Source organism: Oncorhynchus nerka, linkage group LG10, assembly GCF_034236695.1.
Source record: "Oncorhynchus nerka isolate Pitt River linkage group LG10, Oner_Uvic_2.0, whole genome shotgun sequence".
Taxonomy (NCBI): Eukaryota; Metazoa; Chordata; class Actinopteri; order Salmoniformes; family Salmonidae; genus Oncorhynchus; species Oncorhynchus nerka.
Window position 1 is genome coordinate 24,738,194 of NC_088405.1, and position 18,711 is coordinate 24,756,904.

The 18,711-nt window shown below is 44.0% G+C and overlaps 1 protein-coding gene across 1 annotated transcript in view; it reads right to left on the minus strand.

Annotated features, from left to right (window-relative positions):
* The window catches only part of LOC115135047 (formin-2-like), a 69,251-nt gene extending 51,889 nt beyond the window's left edge, over positions 1 to 17,362 (minus strand). The window contains 8 exon segments of the mRNA XM_029669267.2: positions 2,315 to 2,459; positions 3,563 to 3,714; positions 3,717 to 4,352; positions 5,909 to 6,025; positions 8,825 to 8,997; positions 11,776 to 13,793; positions 15,452 to 17,135; positions 17,271 to 17,362. Coding sequence (XP_029525127.2) covers positions 2,315 to 2,459; positions 3,563 to 3,714; positions 3,717 to 4,352; positions 5,909 to 6,025; positions 8,825 to 8,997; positions 11,776 to 13,762 — 3,210 coding nt within the window. The 5' untranslated portion in view covers positions 13,763 to 13,793; positions 15,452 to 17,135; positions 17,271 to 17,362.
* Between the last annotated feature and the right edge of the window lie 1,349 nt (positions 17,363 to 18,711).

Sequence of the window (18,711 nt, forward strand, 5' to 3'; positions counted from 1 at the left end):
AGATCTTTAATTCCCGTCAATCACCGTTTGATGTTTTATTTGTCTCCTCCCTGTCATGAGTCAATCATTCCAGTAATACTGTGTTTTCAATGTTGGCCTACACATATTTCTACGAAACCCACAAAGCCCTGCATCACATGCCAGAAATAAACCCTGAGGGAAAATTTGTTCTTCATTAGACCATAAAAGAGAATAAATTAACACAAAACAACATTTGTTGATGTGGAAAAAGTACTCAGAGGCAGAAGAGAAACGCAGACGTCTGTTAATGTGACTAAAACTAAAGGCCCGAGTACAGTATTCTTTCTCTACAGTTTCCCATTTAACATTGAATATAACAAAGTGGGCTAGTACAGTGTGAAGTAGCCAGTCCACTCTGATATGAAGACACAAATCCAGTCATAACAAAGACAGAAGGTGTGAGAGGGAAGAAAGATGATAACAAGGTATATCCAAATATCTAACACTTTCGACATAACGCATAAAAAATGCTTTGTAAACGCTATTCCATTATTACTTTAAAAAAGGTATTCTTCATATCCAAGTGATGAATGAATGTTGTATGGTCGGTAGGTTGATTGAATCCAGACATAATGAGGTCTGACTGAGAGTGAGTATAAAAAGTGACTCAGCCTAGCTTTCTGCTCTTCATCAATCATCAAGTCTGTCTGTACTGAATACACAGAGGAAGTCCCTCTCACACAAGAGGGAAGAGCACACGAAAGGCTCTGTCCCAATACTCTACTAAACCCTATTTTTTATCCTAATTTCCCCTGTGACCACTTAGAGTGGAAGTGCTTGGCTAGCTAGTTCTCCACCATGGCACTTAAATCCATCAGATCAGTGGCTGTGACAGAAAAGTACAGTACAAAGTTTGAAAGGGAAGCTATGCTAGACTATTGGATCTGAGCCACAGAGCAGCGGTCTCAGGGGAGGAATCACAGGACAGACGAGGCTGCCACAGTGTCTCCCAGTCATCAGTGTGGGTTTGCGAACCACACGCCACACACTGGCTCCGAGTTTCGCTGGGCCTGGAATCCTGGGGCAGCCAGACCTCACACCACATAATCAGTCTCTGGCTACATCACTTCCTCATGTCATTTACAGTCAGGGGATTAATGTGACGGAGAGAAGTGCAGGAAGAGACAGAGATGGAACCAAAGAGAGTCAAGGGCAGGAAGAGAAAGAGATGGGACCAAAGAGCGTCAAGGTCAGGAAGAGAAAGAGATGGGACCAAAGAGCGTCAAGGGCAGGAAGAGAAAGAGATGGAACCAAAGAGAGTCAAGGGCAGGAAGAGAAAGAGATGGGACCAAAGAGCGTCAAGGGCAGGAAGAGAAAGAGATGGGACCAAAGAGCGTCACGGGGAGGAAGAGAGAGAGATGGAACCAAAGAGAGTCAAGGACAGGAAGAGAAAGAGATGGGACCAAAGAGCATCACGGGGAGGAAAAGAAAGAGATGGGACCAAAGAGCGTCAAGGGCAGGAAGAGAAAGAGATGGGACCAAAGAGCGTCACGGGAGGAAGAGACAGAGATGGAACCAAAGAGAGTCAAGGGCAGGAAGAGAAAGAGATGGGACCAAAGAGCGTCACGGGGAGGAAGAGAAAGAGATGGGACCAAAGAGCGTCAAGGGCAGGAAGAGAAAGAGATGGGACCAAAGAGTGTCACGGGGGGGAAGAGAAAGAGATGGGACCAAAGAGCGTCAAGGGCAGGAAGAGAAAGAGATGGGACCAAAGAGCGTCACGGGGAGGAAGAGAAAGAGATGGGACCAAAGAGCGTCAAGGGCAGGAAGAGAAAGAGATGGGACCAAAGAGCGTCACGGGGAGGAAGAGAAAAAGATGGGACCAAAGAGCGTCAAGGGCAGGAAGAGAAAGAGATGGGACCAAAGAGTGTCACGGGGAGGAAGAGAGAGAGATGGAACCAAAGAGAGTCAAGGACAGGAAGAGAAAGAGATGGGACCAAAGAGCATCACGGGGAGGAAGAGAGAGAGAGATGGAACCAAAGAGAGTCAAGGACAGGAAGAGAAAGAGATGGGAACAAAGAGCGTCAAGGGCAGGAAGAGACAGAGATGGGACCAAAGAGCGTCACAGGGAGGAAGAGAGAGAGATGGGACCAAAGAGCGTCAAGGGCAGGAAGAGAAAGAGATGGGACCAAAGAGCGTCAAGGGGAGGAAGAGACAGGGATGGCACCAAAGAGCGTCAAGGGCAGGAAGAGAAAGAGATGGGACCAAAGAGCGTCAAGGGGAGGAAGAGACAGGGATGGCACCAAAGAGAGTCAAGGGCAGACAGGCAGACACAAGCTCATACAATGTACAGTACCTGTTTGGCCTTGGACTTGGTGATGGTGTCTGATATTGGCTTTTTTTTCTCCTTCACAGCACTTTTGGAAAACAAGTTGACAAACTCATCAAAATCCACTGACGGTTCCTCGATCTTCTCCCAAACCAGAGAACCACTCGCATCCCTCAGGTAGAAGAGAGAAAGATCTGCATTACATCGCTTTCATTTCATCTTTATCCTGGTGATGTATACCTCAAACCTACAACTGAAAATGTATGGCATGTTATTCTTTACCGAGCCACAGAAAGCAGGAAGACCAGCACTATAGCACCTCTTCAGACAACTGTACAGTACATTACATTTCCAATAACTATAAATAAAAACACCACTATGTATCATGCCCACTGATTATCATAAGATGGACTTATTTATACTTCACAGTACAATTTGAAGGCTATTATAAGACACATTTACGTGTGTGGAGTCTGACCAAGTGCATCAGTACCAAACCGCCAATGTTAGGGAGAAGTGAACATACATGTAGTTTAACTAGAAATGTATCTTCATTTTGCAGTAGCTTGGTGGTAGTTGAACTAAATTCAAATCTAGGTAGTGTTTTCAGTTTTACACACTACTTTTATTGCAAAAAGAAAAGAAAATATTTGTGAAGTAGGGAAGAATTTCCTTTGTTTTTCGGCACCAGACCTGCGTAAATCACAGTTGAAACATAGTTTTTGTGTTTAATAGGCTAAATGACACATTCTGTTAACACCTGACCCCAGTGTGATCTGCTTTTGCAATTTGTAGTCTATGACATTTCAGATTTAGATATGACAATTTTTTTTGGACATCCAAGCTACTTCGAGTTAGTTTTAGTTCAGGGAACTATATTTTTCTTAAGGTAGCTTTAGTGTAGCTTAACTTCTTCCAGTGTTGGTAGTTTGGGAAACTATGATTTCAGAGAAGCTTCCCCAACACTGCAAAGCACATCTCAACATCTGTTTCAACTCAAACAACATCTCACCAAACTCTTTCCCCACATCTTTCTCAGATTTTAGACTGGGTTACCATCTGTGTAGCATTGGTTTACAAGGCTGATCTTAATCTTCAGAAAACCCATTCTATAGCCTCCATGAATGTCAATGATCTATCTCTATCTTTTGCATACGTTGTCTTTCATGCGTTATGTTTATGGATATCTCATATACTGTAGTTAAACAGGAAGCTTTGGATAAACATACTGTATATGTACGAACAGTCATTGGACTAAAGTGGACTAGTAATTACTTTTTAGCATGCAGCTGGATCCTGGTCCAGTAGAGAGGCTTCATGGGCTTGGGGGGCTCAATGGGTGCCTTCTGAGGGCCAGCCTCCTGGGCCATGGGGGCCATGAATCCACCGGGAGGGGGAGGAGGGCCAAATCCTGGGGGAGGTGGAGGTCCACCGCCGGGGGTGGGGGCGGAGGAGGGGGCCAATACCTGGTGGGGGGAGGTGGAGGTCCAAAGCCTGGCAGGGGAGGGGGTGGAGGTGGGGGACAGGATCCGCCCATACCTGGTAAAGGAGGAAGAGGGGGTGGAGGAGGAGGACCAGCCCCACCAGGGAGAGGGGGTGGTGGTGGTGGGGGCCCTCCAGAGAGCTGAGGTAGAGGAGGAAGGGGAGGAGGAGGAGGGGGTATACCTGGGGTGGGAGAAGGTGGGGGCTGGGTACCACTCTGCTGCTGCTGTTGGCAGGTACAGACAAACTCAGGTTTGTGGAGGGAGGAGGAGGAGATTGCTGGGAGAGAGGCTGAGGAGGGGATTGACCCTCCCCTGAAAGGCACTTCAAATCTAAAGGCCTCCTCCAAAGGGGATGTCTGTACGGAAACCTCAATCCTCTTCTTTCCTGCGAGGCTGATACCCCCTAAGGCCACAGTATTGTCCCCATCTCCTCTCTTCTTCGAGTTGATCTCCATCTCCAGAGATGCATGCTGGATTTCCAGTGCTGCCATCTTTATCCTCAAGTCATTAATGGTCTTCTCCAGCCCTGGAATATCACTGCCATTGTCCTCTTGTGACAGATTCCCGGACTTTGACGAAATCTGTCACGAAAAAAGGATTTCAGACCACCTTTCAAGCAGAAGCAATAAAATACAGAACGTTGTACATTTGAATATTACATAAAGGCATGTTTGAAGCCCTTTTTGATGGACGTAAACAGTCAAGCCATTAACACTTTTCAAGGAATGTGCTTTTTAAGTTGACTATTTATTATACCTTTATTTTATCAGGGAGTCATACCGAGACCATTACCCACATCCAAATACAACATGCAAGCAGAAAGAAAAAAACTGTCATAAAAAACGAACACATTCATCAACTTTCTGAATTGCCCTAGAGGTACCAGAACATCACATTTAAGAACATTTTGAAGACTGTTGCACAAATAAAGTACAACAAAACTAAAAGCTGATTTACCTAACGCAGTAGAGACCAAAGTGAGCGGGTGTGGTAACTCGTATGTCTAAAGTTTAGAAAAGATGTTAGGTACCGTGGGACTTTTTGTAAAAGGGCTTAATAAATGAAAACATAGCGATGTATCAACCTTCAGTATGTGACATCAAAGAGGGCCAACCAACTTTCTGCTAGATAATGCAGTGATGAGTGCTAAAACTGTCTCCCTTAATAAAGCACAGTGGGCTATGATAAACTGCATCTAACTGCTTTAATGAAGTGGCAGCTGCATTCATATTGATGATGTCACCATAGTCTAGGACTGACAGGAACGTTGACTAGATAATCTGGTTTCTACTATCTAGCGAGTGGTAGGACTTATTTCTATAGAAGAAGCCCATTTTACTAAAAAATACATGCTTACAAAAAAGCAATATTTTGAACAATTCCTCAGACTTCAAACCTAGTAGATGCCACAACCTGAGTGAATAAGGGTAAACAAACACCCACAACTGAGGGTGTTTGGTTCCAGGGTTATAGGTCAGGGTAAAGTGAGGGTCAGGGTCATGGTCAGGGTCAGGTCAGGGAAGACCACATGTCTAGACGCCAGGCTTCCAGCACCTGGGTAGTTAGAACATTGATGGCGAGACTTCAAAGACTTGACCCACGAGATGATCAAAGTCTCCATGATCTTCAAAGAGGCCATGTGTAGAGTGCAGAGCCCAGAGTTAGATGCACATCACAACACCCATGTCTATGCATACTACAGTTCGTGTTGACTTTACAGTCCGAGTCTTTCTGAGTGACGTTCAGGAGACCATTACAAGGTTAGGAGCTTGACAGAATATGAAGTTAACCTGCTTCTGACAATGACCTATGAAAGTTATCGTAAGAATTCAAGCCAAGCCTGACCTCTGTTGGAAGAGCAGGAGTAATATCCTCATGCGCTGTCATTGTACAAAATATACAAAATATAACCACAAGAGGACAGTATTGTAACAAAACATGTCTGGGCATTCATTCACTTCCAGTTGTAATAGCAAACAGAAGATTACAAAGATCTGTTGTCCTTCTGAGGCACACAGTCATCGTTTGAAGTTGACGCAACATTTTCAATGTCACACTATTTTAATAAATGTTCTCCTCTGGATCTCATCTGCTTGGTGTGGTACACTACATAAAACACACAGTGCTGAAAACATACCTGAGCTGGTTGTGGAGGGGGCCACAGGTCCTGGATGCGGCCTGGGGTACGGCCTTCATGGGGTTCCCAGCGGTGGGAAGGCAGGCCGAAGGTGGCCCACGTATACAGCTGGTCCTCCTGGGGGAGGGAAAACAAACGATGATCATGTTAGTATGTATTTTTACAGAATTTTATTCACATGATATATTAACACCATATAATAACCAGGCGAATATAACTGGGACATTAGACCTACATCATTTTCAGTTTATTTTTTATTTTTTGCACTGCCCTGTTTTGGCATTTACTTATACACACAAATCAAGGCCAAAACAGGGAAGTGCAAAAAAAGGCAGGCAGCTATTTAACATACAGACAGAGAAACAGGAACTCCCTTCATATTTAATCACATTTTACTCCAAGGAATAAATCAATAAAGCAACCTATGTAAAGCCCTCTGTTGATTCAGAGGACATCAACCAACATTGGCTAAACAGAGAGGGCTTTCACTGTACTAATCGAACCAATAAAAACATCCACTTTTCCTAAGTGATCTAAGGTACAGTGTTTGCTTAGCACAAGACTCCCTATTGTACAGTCGAACATGTAGAACATTGCGAGAAGCTAAAAGAAAGCCAATCTCATTCATTTGAGATATGAAAACTCAGCTTGTTACCGTGTATATTCCATTAGTTCAGCGTAATGCATGAGAGCTTATTACTTATCAACTGAGCACATTTTCTTCCTGGGAAATGGCTGTGAATGATTCCATTGCAGCAAGCAGTTCCAGCACGGCACGGTAATATGATATTTAATACATGCAATTGGGCTATTCTAAGGGCCCAATTTAGTCTGAATCTAAATATATTGTAAATCAATCGGATAATTTACAGACCTCTACATAATAGCTATCCATCTATGTAAGAATATCAAGCCATTCCAACACTGTGCATGTCAAGTGTGTGTGTGTGTGTGTACTGTATGCGTGTGTATGAGTGTGTGTGTGTGTGTGTGTGTGTGTGTGTGTGTGTGTGTGTGTGTGTGTGTGTTTGTGTGTACTGTATGCGTGTGTATGAGTGGGTGTCTACACTTTACGTAGCACATATTCATTCTGTTCCAGTCTGTGAGCTTGCCTGGGGCGTTGTTTTCTCTGTGAAGTCAATGCCAGAACAAAACCTTAACCAGAACTCCCATTTGAACTGGAGACAGAATCACAACTACAGTACAGACAGAGGCAACAACATGGTCAGAACCTGTCATAGCCCCCTACTCTATCACATCAACAATATTTTCCCCATAGAGACAATGCTGATTCATTATAGTGGCACTATAGTGAGTGATTAGATCTCAGGGAATCAAAAAAGGCTGTCTACTTTTACTTTTACAGGGGAGAGGACAGTGAGGACAGAGAAAGAGAGGGATGGAGGAAGAGAGAGAGACAGGAATGAGAGTGGAGTTGAAAGAGTGTGAGAGAGAGATAGGAATGAGAGTGGAGTTGAAAGAGAGAGAAAGAGTGTGAGAGAGCGATAGGAATGAGAGTGAAGATGAAAGAGAGACAGAGTGAGAGAGAGAGAGAGAGAGAGAGAGAGAGAGAGAGAGAGAGAGAGAGAGAGAGAGAGAGAGGGGAATGAGAGTGAAGATGAAAGAGAGACAGAGAGAGAGAGAGGAATGAGAGTGAATATGAAAGAGAGAGACAGAGTGAGAGAGAGAGAGAGAGAGAGAGAGGGAGAGAGAGAGAGAGGAATGAGAGTGAATATGAAAGAGTAGCATTACAAAAATGGAAGAGAGGAAAATAAAACAGGGCAAGAGATTGAGTGAGAGAGAGAGAAAAGGGTGAGGGAGGACAGCGGGTGAGGGAGGAGAGTAGGTGAGGGAGGAGAGCAGCGTTGTCAATAGACACGGTTAGAGGTTGACTCTGGTCAAGCTGAATAATGCAGGGTTGCGGGTCCAACCCCAGGTAGAGACAGTGAAAGGGGATGACATGCGCGAACCAACCCAGCCACAGTGAGCCTTCTCAAGAGCAGCCTGAGCCCTGGGCACGTGGGGCTCTTATGCAACGCAGTCAGCAGATGGTCTACGCAAGCAGATGTATGTGTGTCACAGAGTGACTGTTTGTAAGGCATGCGTGTGTGTGTGCATACTGTATTTATATGTGATTTTGTGTGCATGTTATGACTGAGTGTTTGTGACAGTGTGTTTATGTGTGTGAGTGTATCTAAGGGGGGAGGTGCACAGCGCAGCCAGAGACAAACGCTCATCTGTACAGACACAAATCTGCTTTGATGGCTGAGCAAAAGAAAAGCAGCTCTGATCACATGGCACATCAAGAAAGGAAACATGACAACCCATTGCCTCACAACACAATGTTCAGTCCCTATGGAGATAATGCAACAGGAAGGCCCCCCCCCCACCCACACACACACACACACACACACGATTGCATGTACACACGCAATATAATTTTTTTCTAGTTACGAAAAATTACTAAGCCGTGAAATCTATATTTAAATCCTCAGACTAAGAACCTTACAGCTGAGTGGATTCAGCTGCAAGGGGCATGTGATAAAAATGGCACTGACAGCGCTCAACGAACTTTGCTTGGAAAATTATAACCACACAAACATGAGATTACGTCCGAGTGAAGCGTTACTGGGAAAAGGATTTAAACATTTATGAAATCAGTTTCATATGGTTAGGCTGACCATGAGAACTGTTGTCAACATGAGGAAACGCTCAAATATAAAAACATCCAGATATGGAGATGGTGGATATTTGATACATAATCCAGAATACATTTGTTTGAATAAATTTGTTCATAATAAACTATCATCCAGTGAGTGATACTAGCCAGTTCAGGCGATCAGCCTTTGATCAGTGTGATATTTGTTGAAACGGCAGCAGTGAAACAATGTTAGTAAGTAAAGGGTTGGTTCTCACATTAAAGGTGACTGTGGCTGGAGTGACAATGTCTTCATGCTGCTCTCTGAAACAGTCACTGAGGGGCTGCAGCAGCCCCAGGCCCAACATACGACAACACAACCTCTCCGCCTCCTCCTCCGTCACTCCCTTCCTCTGCTGCTGCAGACATAGACGGTCCAACAAGGTGTGTCCTAAGGAAGAGAAAGAGAGAGAGCGAGAGAGAGACAGAGAGGGAGACACAGAGAGGAAGAGGGAGAGAGAGCGAGAGAGAGAGAGAGGGGGGGGGGGGCAGCAACAGAGACATAGAGACAGAGACAGAGACAGTGACAGAAAGAAAGAAAGAAAGAAAGAAAGAAAGAAAGAAAAAAAGAGAGAGAGAGAGAGAAAGAAAGAAAGAGACATTCATAAAATAGATCTGGGGAAGACACACCGTTATGAAGAAACAGATACTGCAGAGGCTATTGATGCGACAGCAGAGGGATTTTTGTAATTGATAGAGATACACACAGATGTAAAATGAAGAGAGAAACATTTAACATTCAAAGATCTACAGATAGAGAGTGAGATGGTAGATCACAGATTCAGACAAGATAATTAACACCTACATCTACATGTGCAAGCAGCTTCAATAATTGACTCATATGAGTGAAAAACAGTTTCGATATTTGGCACCTACAAGTGCAAGCAGTTTCAAACTTCTAATCTACATCATTATAGAAAATGCTGGAGCAAAAGTGTATATGCCTTATATTAGTTATCACTAAGTAGCTAACGTATCACTGTATAATGTTTGTTTTTATAAACTGGGTGGTTCGAGCCCTGAATGTATCTTGAGGGTTTGTTGTATATGGCCAATAGACCACGGCTATGGGCTGTATCCAGGCATTCTGCTCTGTGTTGTGGCTATGAAGAGCCCTTAGCCATGGTATATTGGCCATATATCCCACCCCCTTATGTTGCAAACACAAGTAGAACAGTAAAAATACATGTTTTGTCATACTCGTGGTACATGGTCTCATATGCCACAGCTTTCAGCCAATCAGCATTCAGGGCTTGAACCACCCAGTTTTTAAAAACAAACATTATACATTGATACGTTAGCTAGATGTAGTACTGCAAAACAGTATTGTGTTACTACTATTATTTTATAAATACTGTGTTTTCAACTTCTCTGTGCAACATCTATTGGTCCTGAGGTGGCCAAAAGAGGGCACCTTCTTAGAAATCACATGATGGAAGATGCTTTCTGCAAATGCCATGGCTTAACCTTCACATTAACAGCTGGCATTTAAACAGTACTCTAGGCTACCATCAAAATAACGATATTTATCAGAACCATCCTGGTCATTGAGTCATAGGAGGTGGGGAGGAATAATCCTACCACATTGCTCAGCTGTGTATGTTACGAAAGGGATGGCCTAGACAGAGCAAGGGAAGGCCTGGATTTCTAATCCAGAGAGGTCACAAGTCATGGCAATGTGACCAGAGGAGCTTTGGTGGGGAGACGTAGGCCTACTCCTCTACTGATCCATGTTCTACTGGCAGGAGATTCAATTAAAACAGTCAAACTAATCATCTATAATGCTATTATATGCGTGTTATGACTTAAATTAGCTAGAACACGTGAGCCAACTGCAAATAACGCCAAATATCAATTACTTAGGACTAATAACAAAGAAATCTAAATCAACGCTGCACGACGCTGCAAAGTAGTGTTTTTCAACGCTGTGATACAAAACTTCTTCTTGTCCTTGCAATGGATGTTTTTTAGATTATGATCAGGCAAGGATAGTTCAAAGCTATTTTAGGCTTATCTAAGCAGTGTGATTAAAGAACATGAAGAAATCAAAATGTTTGTTAAAATCCGACGTTGCTGTCTGTTCAATAGCCAACCCTCTTTTAGATACACAGACAGTATGATGATGAACAACCTTATCCAAAGAAACTGTATTTTTGTTGCCTTTAAAGTGTGACAAAGATGAACACAAACAACAACAGCACCAGCAAAGAATCCCCTCAGTGTAAAGGCTAGTGACCCCTGTCCCTATTGATATTCTCTAAAACAGATCCATGTCACATGACTGAGTGCTCCAATAGCTGAGGCAAACGAGGGCCAGACTGGATAACAAGATGGTCTGGTTGATAAAATGATAAACTGATAATCAAGTTTGACAGCTCAATCCTGGGCAAGACAGCAACCTACCACTGTATCAAGGAATGATCTGAATATCTAGCTACAGTTCAGCTGTGCAAATGTGAAGAGGTTCAATCACATTTGATTTATCACAGACTTTACCGTGAAATGCTTACTTATGAGCCCTTTCCCAACAATGCAGCGTTAAAAAGTAATACAAACATTCTGTGAGTGTGTGTGTGGTGTGTGTGTGTGTGTGTGTGTGTGTGTGTGTGTGTGTGTGTGTGTGTGTGTGTGGGGGGGTGTGAGTGTGGGGGTGTGTAGCCCTCTCAAGACAGTTGGGCAAAGAACGGCATTGCCATGGGTGAGTGATCATTTTCACAATCAGCACTGCTGCGGGAGCAGAGAGCTGAAACAGCTCAGCCTTCTGTAGTCTAATAATTCTGAGGAGGATATCCATGTCAACATATTGCTCCGTAAGGTACAGCACAGTATGTTCTTACAGGGGTTGATATTCAAATTCAATATAACAGTATAATTACAGAAATACATTCACATCTATTGGTCCTATATTTATAAATACACAATGGTTATTGTAATTTTACATGATTATAATTATCATTACACACTCACATGACACACATTATCATTACACACTCACATAATCCCTGTTTGGCAAAAAGGCTCAAAGCCCAAAATGATGGCTTACTACAACCAGCCTTCCATGGATTCCCAGCCATAATAGGCCTAAATTATTATCTAACCAACATATTTACCCCATTTATGCCAATGTTACCCTGTAACTCATTTAGCACCTATATGCTCAGTCACTTACCAGAGAAGACATCTTGATTTGGCCCTGTGGTGCTTTTCTGGACACCTGAGAGGCGTAGTCTGGTGCCTAGGGTCAGACTAGCCCCTGGGATGCCTCTCTCTGACCCCCCATGCTCCTGGAGGTCAGCGGCATCCTCATGCCTAGCTCTGAGGCCTTCCAGATCCTTGGTCCAGTCTGCAGAATGACTGAGAGGCCCGGCGATACTGCAGGACCTTTGCCTGGTGGTCCTCCACAGCTGGGCCTTGTGGCCCCCATACCCTGCCCCAGAGCCTGGCCCCATCCTACGGGGGATAAGGGGGCTTTGGCTGGGGGAGCCTATGGGGGATGTCAACTGCCTGGTGGTGGTCTTCACGTAGGAAGGGTGGATGGGAGGATAGGGCTTGACAGTGGAGGTAGTGGAGGACGTCCTTCTGGAAAGGGCTCTTTTAGAACTGTCAGCCGTCAGCAGAGAGACAGAATAGCTACTCTTCCTCCTGCTCATAGACCGGAAGTCTCCCCCCCTGTCCCCCTCCTCCCTCTCCACAGTCAGGTCCATGTTACTGACACTTCTGGGTGACCCTGAGGTCGTTCCCAACCTGATGCACCTGACCCCCTCGATGGTGCTACCCCCCTCATCAAAGCTCTGGCTCTGAGTCAGCTGGGAGGTCACCACCGGACTCTCCAGGTCGTCCTGGGGCTCCTCTGCGCTCTCATAGGATGTGGTGGTGGCGGTGGTGTCTGGGAAGCTGTAGGTGCTGGTGGTTTTGGGCAGGGGGCTTCCACTGCTCCTCTCGGTGTCGAAGGCAGCCGAGGAGGGGCCACTGTCACTTGGTGAACCTAAATCTGACTCCTCTCCAGATGCAACACCTCCCTCTGCCTCTGACTGTCCAAGCTCAGCACTTTGGTCTGGTCCTACAGTATCAGTAACAACAGGTGTCTCATCCACCTGTCCCTTGTCCAGGTCTGGCCCCTGAGTGGAGGCTACCTCTTGTGGGTCAGTGGGGTCAGGGGCTAGGGGTTCAACATCACCATCAGAGATGGGGGAGGTGACCTCCTCAGCCAAAGGGACAGTGACCCTATCCAGGACCCCGTCAGAGGTCCCATGCTGCTCCCTAATAGCCTGCTGGATGTCCGACAGCAGATCTTCATGATCAGCCGCAGCAGAGTGGAAGCTGTAGAGGTCCCCGTCTGATCCTGAACTAATCCTCTGGCCCTCGTCCTCCGGCCCCGATGTTGTCAAGTGGCCTTGTTCTGGCTCACCATCCGACATCATTCCCAGCTCATCTGCCGAGAGGCTGCTGTTGACCCCACCAGTCTCCTCCAGCTGGGATCCCTTGCTGTCCAGGATATCCTCCTTGGACAACCCCTTCGCCTTCGACAGACTCTTCCTGAGCCGCATACTGGAAAACACAGAGCTTTTGGATTCCGATTTGAATTTCTTCTTGCCGGCATCTCCCCCTTTGGATTTATTGCCTTTATTAGAGCACTCCGGTTCTCTGTCCTCGGCTCCCCTATCACAGGGGGCGTCTCCCCCTACCACCTTCCTCTGCTTGGCCTCCTGGTTCCCCATGTTCCTAAACAGGCGGACCCCCTTGGCGATCAGGCCATGCTGCTGGGGCTGTTTCTCATGGTTTGCTGAACTGGTTCTCCGGGAGCTCAGCACTAATCCCTGCCTGCTCGTCGGTGTCAGGAGCAGCTGTGAGGATGCTGCTGCTGCTGAGAGGAGGCTGACAGACTCACTGTCTCCCTCCCCCTCCCTGCTCCTATCTGCTCGCTCTGCTTTGTTGCATAACGGGCTGCTGGATGAGCGACCCAGTCGAGCATGCTCAATGCGAGGCTCCTCCCCGTCCAGAGAAGGCGGAAGCGGATGGTGAGTATGATGTTGTTGTTGTTGCTGTCGGCGGAGCAGGTTAGTCACACTACTCTTCCTCCTGTCTTTAAACGCTGTGGTGAAGAAGCTCTCCTTCAGGAAAGGTACCTGGGTCTCTACAGTCTGAATGGTCTGCATCCTGACTGCAGGAGGGTACAAGCTGGACAGTCTAAATTAACAACAGAGAGAGTGGAAGTATTCAGTAGCCATTCAGTCAGTTTATATTGAAACATAATTCTTTACAGTAAGATCAGAAGCACTTTGTTTTCAATGGAGCCTATAGGGAAGACTGAAAAAAGAAATCCAGGCAAAATTCCTATTCAAATCACGTTTTGTCATGTAATATAGTTAGACCCTAATCTATGCTTTCAAAGTGTCTGCTAATGCCATTATCATTAATCCATCATCTGGAGGAAAAATATAATATAATAATAGCTCTCTGGTTTGTGCTACAACAGCATTATAATCATTTCATATCCATTGTGGTGTTTACCCGTTATAAACCTAGTATTTAACACTGCCTTGTTTTTTCTCATGTTTTATTCTCCTGGGTATTCCCTGTACTGTTACACATATGTCAGCAGTTGTTTGCGTCATGTCTATAGTCCCAGTGGGAATATGATTCAAGTAATCAGTTCCAATCTCTACAGCCTACATATCTATGAATAGCTGTGTGTTTAGTCTGTGTTTTAGTACACTGAACAAAAATATAAACACAACATGTAAAGTGTTGGTCCCATGTTTCATGAGCTGAATTTTTATTTCCCAGAAATGTTCCATAGGCACAAAAATCTAATTTCCTTCAAAGTTTGTACACAAATTTCCCTGTTAGTGAGTATTTCTCCTTTGCCAAGATAATCCATCCACCTGACAGGTGTGGTATATCAAGAAGTGATTAAACAGCATGATCATTACACAGCTGTACCTTGTGCTGGGGACAAAAGGCCACTCTAAAATGTGCAGTTTTGTCACACAACACAATGCCACAAATGTCTCTCATGTTTTGAGGGCCGTGCAGGAATGTCGCTGACTGCAGGAATGTTTACCAGAGCTGTAGCCAGATAATCAAATGTTAATTTCTCGACCATAAACAGCCTAAAACTTTGTTTTAGAGAATTTGGCAGAATGTCCAACCGGCCTCATGTCCAGAATGTCCAACCGGGGGGGGGGGGTATATTGTTACATGTTGCATTTATATTTTTATTCAGTATATTACTATGACCCTGAACTAACACATCTTCCACAGTGACATCTTCAGTACTGTACAGTAGGTCCATGTAGCTAAATATTTATTCCAGGGTATTCTGTTGATTCTTATCATTTAGACACTGTAATCAATACATCTAATTCAAACAGTGATTACTAGTTGAACATTGGGTGTGGCTCATTGGTAGATCATTTCTGGAGAATGCTTGGCAAGAAAATGGCCACCACGGTACATCTATCAATGATCAGCATTTGAACTCAGATGTGCAATGCATATATGTTTTCCTGAGAATAATACTTTTCAACTTAATTATCATATTAAATGTATGCAACTTCACTACTTTAAGATTTACTTTCTTGATTATTAATATGAATTATTATCTGTGTAGTAATAGAACAGAACGACTAGATTAGGCCTACCGTACACTGTGATACAGTATAGTCCAACCAATTAAATACTTGCCCAGTAAACTGTTTAAGCAATTTATCACTAACAACTGTCTGCACAAAGACGGAAGGCTACTGTTTATCTTCCAACATAGAACAAAATACATTATCACATTGGGCCAAAAGGAAAATCTGCTAAACGGTTTACATGAATAAGATACAAGTTATACATACCTTCAGTTCAATATATATAATAGCAGTCACTCTACACCCACAGGAGAGAAGAGCAAGTCCTTTCCTGAGTGTTTTTTCTCCAGTTTTGAGTGGAACACAATCAAGTGTTTGTAATCTCCACTGGGCTGCTCCTCTTCCTCGGTCACATGAAGAAGTGGTACTTATCATCACATGTCCTGATCCTGGTCATACTCAACCTCACTCTGCTCCTCCTTCACAACACACAACAACATCCTGCTGTTACTAGGAACACAGCCTGCTGACAGGAAAACTATTTCATTATGATATGATTAGCACTAATGCTAATGCCTAACACATTTTCCAATACAAACCATGTGGTCGTACCACAGCAATGCACTGAATGTATACATATAATTGTATTATAAAGGGCCCCCCCCAAAAAACGGAATGCAGCGGACATACAGTCAGTCAGCCGGTAAAATATTTTAGTATAGTTTAGATGACTCTGTATCCAATATCTCTTGATGTTTTAATGGGGGTGAAACATGTAATATACATGTACTTATTTGTCATATAATTGCAAGGTGAGGTCAGAAAGCTGGAGTCTTTTAATCTGTACATGGGAAGTATTTCAGAGTGTTTGCTCTCTGGAACGTAATGAATAAAAACGTTTAACTTGTACAGAGAATATAATATATAATATAATAATATATGCCATTTAGCAGCTGCTTTTATCCAAAGCGACTTACAGTCATGCATGTCATGCATGGGTGGTCCTGGGAATCGAAACCACTCTTCTGGCATTACAAGCAGCATGCTCTACTAACTACAGAGGACCACTTTCATGAGTGATGAGATCTCTTGTTTATAATTATACAATTACTAATTGATGGACAATTTGCGATCTTCATTGTTCAGATCATTTTGGATGTTTTGCACAACCCTAAATGTAATAGTTCAACTCCAGTATACTCAGTTAGTTGAGAGGTGTGATTTGTTTCAAGCTCTGGGTATAGTACTGTGTCATGTGTAACCAGGGAGACTAGTGTGGCCACACATGTTTAATGTTGGCTCTGAATAAAAAAACATCTTCTTTTTATTAAACAAACAAAATGAGATAGTCTTGTTTATTCAGCTCCAGCTGCCTGTGACAAGAGAAAAGAAGGGATCAACATCATCCTTTTCATCCATAATCCACACATGAACACTTGAAATAATACAATGGATGTGATAAGGTACTCCTTTGTAAGCCTCTGTGCTCAGCTTTGCTTTCAATTTCATTTATACATTTAGTAGGAGTTGTCTTATATTCTTTAACATTAGAAACTGCATCAATATTCTCTAAGTATAGGTTCCTCAGAGACCTCTAAGTCATTATGCTCCAATAAAGTTATTAGGTCAATATCGACCTGTATACACTGAACCATCAAGTGGTGAGGATGATGAGGATATATATGGACATGTGTGTTGGGTCTGCGTCTGAAATAGCACCGCATTCCCTATAGTCCTGGTCAAAGGGAGTGCACTATACAGGGTATAGGGTGCCATTTCCGATGCAGCCTAGGTGTAACAGCAGATCTGTAATGTGTTCGTGTTCGGCATAGCGGCCCTTGGCCATGAGCTTGTTGACCTGGGTCTCAGTAATGTCACAACGCTCCTCTGCCTCATCCAGCTTATGCTGCACCTTCCTGAACTTAGACATGTGGGAGTTGGATGGTTCCTCCTTGGAGGGGGAGAAAGTGAGAGGGAGAGAGGAAGAGGATACAAGAACAGGTAAGGAGGGAGAAAACCAGATAATAACAATGTAATGATTCTCCTTATACAGTGAGTATTTGACTGCAAGTCTACTGTGACTCACTGCTTCCTTAGCCTGCCTCCTGTAGGTCTTCACTTTCAACTGCAACTTGTCCACCAGGTCCTGCAGTCTGCTGACAATTTTCTTATCTTTCTCAGTCTGTGTGAGATAATAGTCAAAGCTCACAAGTCATGTGTGTGTGTTTGTGTGAGTGTGTGTGTGAGCGAGTGTGTGCAGGTGTTTCTCTTACCTTATAGGTGAGCTCCTTGACTCTGCGCTCATACTTGCAGACTCTCTTGACAGCATCCACACCTCCTCTCTGCTCGGTCTCCACCTCAGTCTCAAGATCATCCACCTGTAGCACAGGGGACATGGACACAATGTTTGAGAAGGTGTAATCAATACTCAATCAAATTATATATACTGGCTTTTATACTTGGCATCATAACCATCATTATCACCAAGATATTATTTGGTATCTGTACCGGCCAGAGAAATGCTATATTCTTCGATATAATGTGCTACAATTGAACATAAAACTCTGAATTGGACAATCAGATTGTATAGTGTGTCATCATACCTGCATTCTCTAGAAGGGAGTCCTCTCAGATGTTTGCCTGGGGTTGTAGACTACCATACAAGCCACATTATGAGGATTCACATCAGTGATATGCTTCTTGGTCTTCTCCTCTACGTTCCTGGCCTCCTGGATGATGTCGTCCACCTCACCTTGCACTGTCACCAGGTCAGTCTGCAACTTCTTCTTGGTGTTCAGAAGTCTGGTGTACTGGAGGAATAATCATTTATTAATGATGAGTTAAACCTCAAGATAATCTCAAGAGAACATAATGTACAAGTCACATGATGGGAGCGGCAGGGTAGCCTAGTGGTTAGAGCGTTGGACTAGTAACCTGAAGGTTGCAAGTTCAAACCCCGAGCTGACAAGGTACAAATCTGTCGTTCTGCCCCTGAACAGGCAGTTAACCCACTGTTCCTAGGCCGCCATTGAAAATAAGAATTTGTTCTTAACGGACTTGCCTAGTAAAATAAAGATAAAATAAAAAATAAAATAAAATGATGGGAACTGGAAATGGCTTTTCACTAGTGTTAGCTGGGAGTGCCGAGGTCCCACACGCTTGTTGGTGTCTACCAGCTTGTGCTCGCCCACTCTGTCTGCTCCAGAACAACTCCTCAATCTCAGCCACCATCAGAGAGTTCCTGCGGTCAACCATGGCGGCCTGCTCCTTCATGTCTTCAGTGGCATGCTGGGACAACGACATATAGGGATCACAGCGCATTCTAGAAAACTCACAGCACTCAAGGAAGACCCTCGAGCAACTGGCCAAACCATAATTTGTGGACTTACACTGTATGCTACTCGCATAATAAATTATTTAAGTCAAGAAAGTCATTATTTGCTACTGATCAAGACAATTCCCTCACTATTTTTCAGTTTTTTTAACCTGATGTCATGGCTTTTGTACCTTGAGCTGTCAATAGACAT